The sequence below is a fragment of the Synchiropus splendidus genome, chromosome 7 (assembly GCF_027744825.2).
Source record: "Synchiropus splendidus isolate RoL2022-P1 chromosome 7, RoL_Sspl_1.0, whole genome shotgun sequence".
Taxonomy (NCBI): Eukaryota; Metazoa; Chordata; class Actinopteri; order Syngnathiformes; family Callionymidae; genus Synchiropus; species Synchiropus splendidus.
The window spans coordinates 26,306,289-26,316,369 of NC_071340.1; the positions used below are offsets into that span (position 1 = coordinate 26,306,289).

General features: G+C 45.8%; 1 protein-coding gene across 1 annotated transcript in view; it reads left to right on the forward strand.

Moving 5' to 3' along the window:
• Window positions 1-4,898, forward strand: part of nsmfb (NMDA receptor synaptonuclear signaling and neuronal migration factor b) — a 32,636-nt gene extending 27,738 nt beyond the window's left edge. Inside the window, exons 13-14 of the mRNA XM_053871394.1 lie at window positions 98-173; window positions 514-4,898. Of these exons, the coding sequence (XP_053727369.1) occupies window positions 98-173; window positions 514-611 (174 nt within the window). The 3' untranslated portion in view covers window positions 612-4,898. The remainder of the gene's footprint in view (window positions 1-97; window positions 174-513) is intronic.
• Window positions 4,899-10,081: the final 5,183 nt, after the last annotated feature.

Genomic DNA, 10,081 nt, shown 5'->3' on the forward strand with positions numbered 1-10,081 from the left:
GCTCTTTGTTGTCCGTGCTTTGTCTCCAGCTGCCCCTGGCGTTGGAATGAAACATTCTATACTCCTCACTAAGACTCTCTTCGCTCTGTCCCTGCAGCTGATCCAGACTCTGAAGAGGCTCATGAGACCCTCCTCTGTAGAGTTCAAGTCCCCTCTGGAGCTCTCTGCACAAGGTGAGAGCTCCTCGAGTCAGTTCCAACAGTTAGTGCTACAGAAGCACATAAGCGTGCGAATGTTTGCTCCTGGTTCCTCCAGCGTCAGCAGGATATTGATGGCTGGAATCAAACACGTCACAGATGTGCCTTTTTTATTTTCATTTTTGAATAATTTGGTTTTGGGACTGAATAGGACCCTATAAGAACAATGAGCAAAAAAACATGTCTCTATAAATATATATTGACAAATGCTTTTTGGGGCTCTGAGAACTGTTTGCTTTTCCCTCTGGCCCGACATGTACACGTGTAACGCTTGCATGTCGGCAGCATGACAGTAACATGTCCGTTTTCTCTCCAGGCAAAGAAATGATTGAGATGTACTTTGACTTCCGTCTCTTCCGCCTTTGGAAAAGCCGTCAGCACTCCAAGCTGCTGGACTACGATGACCTCTTGTGATGTACGATCTCCAGCTGAGTGCTGTCAGCCAAGTCCAACATCACTCGGAAGCTTCCTGCACCAGAAACAGGGTGTTCGGTTGAAGGACTTTCTCCCCAGCTCCGGGAGCGTCGACCGGCTCCGTGGCTCAAACGCCATGTCAAGCGGCAGCGCGGTCTTTTTTTTCCAGTGGGGGGAAAAGTGTGGTAGACTCAGCCAGTGGTGTACCTTTTATCCATTTTCATTCTCTAATCAAAGAGATGTGTGATAAAAACGGTGTTCGCTTGCTATATTTAGAGGCTTGGCAGTGGATGGACGTCGCAGTTCTGACCGTAGAAGGTTGATTTTTTTCACCTGTAGCCAACCTGTCCGCTCTCCTGAGACACAGGTATCATCAGGTCAGGGAAGTCCAGCTTATCTGTAAATAAGTGCTTACTGGAGTCCAACATCTTCTCTCCATGTGGATATCGAATAGTGACTTTGAATAGATATTAGAGGTGTCTATTTACCAAGTGAAGATATTTCCTACTGACTGTTGTATTAACTCAGGTTGAAGCCATCGTTTGATATTAAGAACCGTACTCGCGATCACTTACTGTAGATGAGAAAACCTTTCAAGGAGGTTTTTGTTCCAACATCCTCATGGCCTTCCGAGTCCGCCGTAGCATGCTTCACGTCACCGCGTTTTAACACGGCAGCGCCAGCCTATTTCTGCAGCTGTTGGTTGACCGTCCCCTTCCACTGGATTTCTACTGACCAGTGTGTTTCGTTGGCAGCGTTGCATGTTCGCGTTCATAGCTGAGATGCACCTCCGTCCTCAGACGTCAGACTAACCTTGTTTAATAGCTTCGGACATTTTCCTTTCAGGCTTGGTGGCTCACTTGGGAACTGCTCTCCTTCTCACATACTGAAGTTGCTGTTAAAATGGCTCCACTTGTTTAGAGATTGATAGTGTGGTGTGAATTCCAAGCTAACACAGGTACCATTGCTTCCTGCGAAACACATCCATCAACTGCTGTTAGAAATACACCAGTCCAGGTGGCGCCGTGGTGAGCGTCATCTTGAAGCAACATTCAGACTTTTTACTGTATCTGATCCTAGCCAGGATGCAACTAAGGTTTAGCTCAAGTACTAACTAAATCATGACATTATAATGATGAGATGATGCTGAATATACCTGTGGAAAGTGACTTAAACACCCGCTGTACTAACTCATCCCACCCAGATATAGAAAATAATATTGTGCGTGTCGACTGAATGGATGGATGCATCCGTGCCAGCAATCCACAGTGAATGTGATCGTTCAGTGCTATTCTGTGAGCTATTTTCCATTGAATCTATAGTTTGACATTCAGGATCATCTTGGTTTCTGAGGGGTAGATCAGACTTGTGTGTGTGTGTGTGTGTGTGTGTGGTAATGGCTTTAAGGATGTATCTAAATACTCTTCAAGTGTCCCGAGGGCACTGCTTTATGCTTAGATTGCTTTTTTTATCAGGGGAAATACTTGCTGTTTTGGAATCGAGTCGGGTTAACCTTGTTATCCACTCATTTTTTTTTGAAAGAAGCAGCATTTTTTAAAATCATTGACATGATGGATTTATATAGCTCTAATAGACGTGGTGATACAGTCTTGTATTGACTTGATTCTTGACTTGTTCAATGTGTTGTTCACCTTGTTTGCGATGATGACACGAGTAGCATCACTAGAACATCGTCGGTGGAAGCGCGTTTGTCACAAACTCAAACTTGAACTTCATGACTTTTGTCGCACATCTGCTTTGTCCGAAGCAGCAGCGGTGCCCATTTCAAGAATATGTCTGAGTCGCCGCAGGAATTTTTAGTCACACATGAAGGATAAGCCATGTTTGTATATATAAGCAGTTGGAGATTAGAAACTAACACAGCGTGAGCCTAACAATGTACGAGGAAATCAGGTGTCATAGTGCTATTGATATTTCACATTTTAGCTGTTGTTGTTTGTGTTATCAGCGATTGTTTCCGCTACAAAAATATAGACGTTGAGAAGTCAGGATGGTTCAGTTCGTCCTGTGTTGCTCTTGATGTCAATTGATTCCTCTACGATTTCCACTTGCCTAAAACCTCTCCACTGTATAAGACAATAGCCATATGATGTGATTGATAACAGTCAATGTTTTTATCTGTTCACCTCGCCTTGATGTTTTATTCATGATGTGTGTTGAAATATCCCCACAACTTCCGCAGCAATAGGGAACGGTGCGAGGTGGCGATCACAGCGATTCTCTGCGCGCATCATTTATCTTCTGCGCGGTCTGAGAACTGACTCCGGGTCCCAGGACCTCGGCCTCCTGCTTCGTGATTTGAATAAAAGCCACCTGCGCTCTGAAGCACCGCTGTTGTTGTTGGAGCAATTCCCCCATTGATTTGCTGCTGCGCTGATGCGCCAGCTTTAGTCGCGAGTGGAGTCACACTAGAAATGGATGCAGATCTCATTGATTTGTAATGAGGGGGGGAATTACCCCCCGTTTGGTTCGTTCAGGTGGAGACCGGCTTGTTCTGCAGTCTCATGAGGAGCCTGCCTGAACAGAAATGGCTCATCTGTGAGCGACATCTCGTGATACTGTTGTCCACGATTAGCGACGACGGCCATTCGCAATGGGATAGGTCCTTGGTTTTGATATCGAAGTTGTACTCACCAGCCTTGAACTGAGCAATAGCTGTTGTCAATAAAATAACCTGGTTTGGGTGGTGATGAAGCTTCATGAAGCACTGTGTTTCTGAGAACCCACTGGATGGCGCTGTCCACTTTTAAATCTTTAGCTTCAAACAACTATTTCACTTTAAAGCCAGCAGCTGAGCTGTGAAAATGAGGACACTGTTTCATGAAGCCTCATCACTAGTACTGGGACTTGTGATAGACTAGTGATGGACCTGTGATGCTTCATGAAACAATGTCCACATTTTCACTCTCTGCTTTAAAATGTTTGACTTCAAACAGCCATGTCAATGAAGCCTAGCATCTTCAATTCTTCAAACCAACATACTATGTTCTGAAAATGAGGACACTGTTTCATGAAGCCTCATCACTAGAACTAGGTTTTGGGCCTGACATGTCTCATCAGAGACACCAGTGGAGAGTTCTGTGGGTGCATCTTCCATGTCTATGAGCAACGGTGGCAGAATTATCCGACCAGTTAGTTCAAGTTAGAGCCCGTTTAGTCGGGATGGAAAACCCTTGTCTTGGTGAGAGGACTTGAATAGCAATACTCTTGGTGTGAATAACGCGCAGACGTTATTCCAGACAGAAGGATTTAGGTTATTGATATATTTGGGCTCAAAACAATGGGCTTAAACCGAATGTGACATGTGTCGTGATGGCTCTTGATGACAATAGACTTTATCCCCCGGGAAGATTGTCATAAGTTGCAGGCCTTGAGAGAGAATCAATGGCGACTACAAGACATATTACCCATTATTACATTAGTCTTCTGAAAATGAAATTATTACTCCAATACTGGCTATTAATGAAACTCACCTGTGGCAATGTAGAAACAGTCAAATTGACAACAGACTGATCGACGATAACTCCAGCAGCTCCCACACTCTTTTAAGGCCAAAAGCAAGACAGAAACTATGTAGTTAAGTAGTGTAAATTACATGTTATTACTCATGACAATACTGCAACTTGGCTGGATCCAAAGTGGCATCCATTAACATAGGTCTGGTCGAGTGTAGTGCAGTACAGTTTCGAGTTATTCCGGCTTCCAACATGGCACTGAGTGTCAGTGGTGTCATTGCAGTAGCAACTGTGTGGCGCCGGTTCTGTTGTTCATCACTGTGTGGCAGCACACCATCATGGAGGAAGAGAATTTATTCGGAGAGTCCTGCTAATCCGCTTTGCTCATGACATGGAGATTCTCTTTATTGTCCGCAATAACTTAAAGAATCCTCACTGGCTTCAATTCCTCCGCCAGCGTGCGGTGAGGCTGAGGCACCAGGCCCCACTGCTGGATGGCAAATGAAGAGAGTTACAGATGCACATGAGAGGTTTTGGCCGAGCGCCGATGACGGTGCGAGGTGACAGCCAGGGTTCCATTGTGATGGAGGTGATGGAGGAAGTGATTGACTGACAGCGCCTCCATTGCCTTGACACTTCCAGTCGGGCTGTTATTTTAGTTTGGGAGGGTAGGAATCTTGTCTGTTGAGAAAATGTCTGTTCTACTTTGCATCATTGCTGGAGTGACAGATGCCCCAGGACATGTTTATTCTTTCAAATGTGTAACGACAACGAACATTACTGTATATTTGAGGATTTTGATACTAATAAAAACATGTGTCCCTCCAAGTGTCTTTGTTTGTCCTTCATGTTCTTACATCTAAATAAATATAAATACATTTAAAAATATATATTGAACAGTGAAGAGCGCCGACGTTTAGTGTCAGGTATTTAAGCATCCAACACGCAGTGAAATGCAGAACATATTGAAGCCATTTATCATCATCGCAGCTCATCCGCCTGGGAATTGAAGCCTCTGGTTTCTAAAAGACCATTTTATCGATGGAGTCGAAGTAAAACCAGTGTCCAGCTGAGAGTCGTCACAGGGTTCAGGGGGTTCAAAGGCCGTCACTGCAGTAATTGGTGTTGCACCTTACGGCGCTGGTGTGTCGACCGACTGACAGCAAGATTGATGGTCTGGCGCCGTGTGTGATGACATCACGATGCTTCATCGCAGCAATACTGGTGGGGGCGCCGACGTTCACTCCGGAGGAGGGAGTCACAGGAGCTGCGACTCATTCAGGCCCGCAGTGTTGGACGTGCAGTTCGTGCTATGAGCGTTTCTACTGCTGACATTCTCAGGTAGACTGTGAGTGATGGAGCCATTTGTCGACTCAGCAACGGTCGCTTGTTGTGGAAAAGCTGTCGTCATTTCTGTTGCAGTCAATGCTGCGGCCAGAAGCTTGGATATTTGATTTGCTCCACACAAAACCAAACCTGGAACTCTCGACTATGAGGTGCAGACTTCAGAGTTCCACCAGCAGAGAATGAGGTTTGTTGTCACAGTAACAGTGGAGACAGCCATGAAGAAAATCACACAAAACCTGCTCATGAAAACAGCAGCAATGGCGCCATTATCCAGCGTTCTCTGGTCACTCTGCGTGTCGGTGACACAGCCACCATCATCATAAATGTCTGGCCTTCTCAGCAGGGAAGGAACAGTGACAGGGATGTTGTTGTTGGACCTACCACCATGCACAGTACAATAGCTTCAAGGACGCATTGGTGCTCTTGATGCACAGATTCCATAAGATCATGTTCTAACAGGGTCAAAGTGCAACCATCAGTTTCTTCCTTTTCACCTGGTGGATGTGGCTGTTGTTAACAGGTACAGCTGTAGAGTCAAGTGAAGTTCCTCAGAAGAGGCAATTTGGACCTCGGTGTTTCAGCCTGAAGACGATGCGTTTTGTTTTCTTTGTGCTCGCTGTTTTTCTTCCTTCTGTTGTGTCAGTTCTCGAGCAGGCTAATGAGGAAACAGCCTCAACCTTCACTCCCTCACTTCATCAAAGTTCTCCTTGTGCATACAGATGGGACCACCCCGGGCTGCTCCGGTCCAAGTCACCGGAGAAGCTGACCTGCGACTCGATAGGTCAATGAACAATGACATCATTAATCAAAAAGGTCAAAGACTTTCATGTTCACTGACTCAAACATCTCGCGATCGATGCTCCATGCCATTGATCTGAAGTTGTTTTGCTGCCTGGATTTGGCCTCTTTTCGTGTCTTCTGTCGTGTTCCATTCTGATGTTTTGTAGTTCAAGCATGAGGAGATGAAGTCGGGACGTGATGGAACACTTGGCGATGCCAGCACCGGGCTCCTTTGATGTCGCAGATGTAGGTCGGGACCGTGGATCCTGTGTAAAACATTTCAGCCCTGACGCTCTCCTGCAGAAACCAGTTGCATCAGAGAGGTCAAAGCGGTTAGCTTTGGCGCGTCGTCCTGTCAGCTGAGGTTTGTTCTGTCTCCGCGTGAAGGTCGATTGGTGAATCGTACGAATCAAAGTGTGAGGATCAAAACGAAGCTGGAGGACGATTTGCCCGCGCTGATGATTAGAAGAGGGTGAACTTCGCAGCTCGTTCCATAACTGCTGAGTCAGCATCAAACCAACTGTCAGCATTGACCGGGACGTGCGTCCACTGCGTCAAGTCTCAGTGTCAACCTCAGAACTGACATGTAGCAGCAGTGGGCTCTAATAAGAAGCAAAAGGAGACATACATCTGCGTGAAAGGACAACAACAAACAAACCACCGCTGCACTGCAGTTTACACTCATTCATCATGAGCGGGGGACGCAACATCAGCAATGCTTTTTTTAAATTGGATCTGTTTGGTAATTAGCTAAGCATTTTCAATTTTTTTAGACTTAGACTAGACTTTATGGATACCTTTGGGATGACTCCCTCCAGGAAATTTACATTTCCAGCAGCAACAGAGGCAATAAAGGCATGTGGTCAGGAAGAGCATCACACAGAGAATAAAATAATAATCATAAAAAATTAAAAAATAAAAATTCAACTAGATTAAAATAGGTTATTGCACCAGAGAGACGGTTATTGTGCATTGAGCAAGTGTCAAGTGCCCTTACTAAGTAGTGTAGCGTAGCATACTCTACTACTTCCACCCCTCCAAGTGAGGAGTTGTAGAGTGCGATGGCATGGTGTACAAAGGAGTTCTTGAGTCTGTTGGTCCGACTGTTGGTTTTGTCTTTGTCCACTCCTTTTCATTTCGGTGCATCACTAGTTGAAAGGGTTGGGGACAAGGTTTGGGTTAAGGTTCTGTTCATCTTACTGGGCTTTAATTTTTTTGGTTTGATTCCGGTTACCTCCAGAGTTTTGCCATCCGTTCAGCCATGCAGGTAACTGTTCTTCTTCTTCTGCTTTCAGAGTCGGTCATGTCTTTTCCTGATGGCAGACACGGCTCCTCCTCAGTGTTGAAGGGGCGGACACACACAGACCTGGGGGTTTCACCCTGCGCCACATCTGACCCTCTGTGAAGTTTCAGCCAGCAGAGAAACGTCACCATGAGCCGAACAGTCCCGCTTGTTCTTGTCCAGCGTGAGTGTAATTAAAGTGGCCTCTCTGTGTCTCTGCCAGCTGAGTCCACTCTCTAATTCACACTCTTGATTAAGCTCTTCTTCTGCCTAATCAAGGCCTGCTTTAATTGGGGCGGGTCAGAGAGAAGCTGGGAAGAGGATGAGGATGTGACAGGAGATTGTGGTGGGGGGGGGGGAGCACTGGGAGGGTGACGGCGAGGTCTCGTGGTTCCAGCAGGGATCAGGACGACTTGCTATTCTCATCTATTCCACACAGACATGGGAGAGATGGTGTGCTCCCAGAGACAGCAGGAGCTCAGGTCCAACTCAGATCAGGGTCATAAAAGTCTCACGGAGAAGACAGTTGTGAAAGAGAGTGTGTGGGAACGTGAGGATCCAGGTGAGGATCCACCAGCCCTGCCACAAGCAGGAGTTTGAAGTGTCTGCCAATCTTTCGTCCGATGATCCACTCATGCTTATTGTTGTCTTTATACCGTTCCTGAATATTTCTGTGAATGATTGTTCTACTTGATTTTCTTGAGGTTTTTGTCACTGTTTCCCTCTGATCATGCCAGACCTGTTTGCTGAGGAACTGATCATCCATTTATGCTCAATGTTACACACACAGCAGGAGCTTTCTGCCATCATTTCCTCCATATTTGTTTCCACAAAGCTCACAGATACGGACCAAACGGAGCAGTACCAGAGGAAACCATGGGGGGCAGTGTTGCGATACGTAGCTCTAGTGAGACAGGAAGAAGACATAACAATGGTGGAAACTCTGTCCTCCAGTGGCCATATATTTCACCTCCTCACTGACCACCGCCTCCTACAACGCTGCCTCTTTCCTCTTTTGTGCAAGAACTACATGATGCTTCTTGCGCAGTCGCCATGTTGGTTTTGAAGGTTGTTATTGTCATAAACTTTTGAGTCTGGGCTGCTCCCCCTGGTGGATATATTGGTGAACAGCAACGTAAAGAAGCTTGGAAGCATGTGACCAGTGACGGGGACACGGTTTGAAACGGACCGATCTCACATAGTGTATGGCAAAAGTGCTATGTGTACAGTAGTGATGGGTAGAAGAGGTTTCATGAAACAGTGTTCTGATTTTCAGAGGCCAGCAGATGGCGCTGTCCTCACTGTTTCATCAAGCCTGCAATACTGTTTCATGTTACTGATCTACCAAAAAGTTGATAAAAAGTTTCAAGTCGTTTTCTTTTTCTCTTTTTCTCTTTTATTTATTCTTCATGTGGTGATCATGATCCTCTCGTCCATTTGATCTACCAAATAAAATGAAAGCAGATTTGGAATCTGAACGCTCAACAGTCACATTTTATTCTGGAAGTCTAGTTGTTCGACCACGTTTCAGAGACACAAAGTGACAATAGAAGAAGATGTGAAAATGTTTTTGTTTTTTTTTAGTCAGAATGAGGTCGTTCATCTCAGCACACATATCCAATTCACTTAGCTGAAACCATAAAATAGATAACAGACTTGGCTCAAAACTCTAAGGGACTCATAAAGCAGGTGCTGGGAGGCTGGCGGAAGGGAGCGGAACCACCATAAAACACAGGGAGCCTCGTGTGGGTCGAGACAGGAAGTAGACATGTAATGAAGTATCCTCAGTCCAACACTGAACACAAGACACGCACTGAGAGACCGTGTCTTTAGAAAGTCACTCAAGACAAGTGCGATGAGTCTGACACTGCAACAACATTGGAATGCAAGAGTCTCGTCCACATGATAGAATGTGTTTCTGTCTGCTGTGACCAGAGCAGGTCCAGAGATTGGGGGACAGTTCTGGGCATTTATGAATCCAAATAGACATATAAAAACCACAAAACTCAAATCACTTCCAACTTGGCCGATTTCCATGTAGAAGAAGAAGTGACCCAGTAGCCACTGCCATGAACATCAACGCTCCACTTCAGTTTATGCACAGTTGCATTTTAAGTTCAGTGTCATTGAATCCTGGCAGCCGTGTATCAGGTCGGAGCGTTTCTGAGCTCAGGTCACCTCCGACTGCAGCGGACGCCGGTTCCCATTCAAAGCTCAGACCACAACCTTTTCAGGCTCCGATTTCTCATTAAACTGCATTCAAATGAGCGGCCCTATTAAAGGCGCTGCGGGGTATCAGCGGCGCCACAAGGACGACCACACACAAACTGCATGCAGCTCAGACTCATTTAAATGTGATCATAAAATCGCATTTGTTGAGGGTCGCACCACCGCACTGCAGTTTACAGTCATTTATCATGAGTGGGGGACGCAACCTCAGCTTGAGGAGGGGCCCAATTTTGAAAGAAAGAAGCAGCATTCGACTTCTGTGGCGAAGAGTCATGGAGGTCGATAAGTGGTGTGTGTGACATGATCAAACACGCAGCGTGAACCATGAGTTTCGCTTCGGATTGCGATGTTCCACA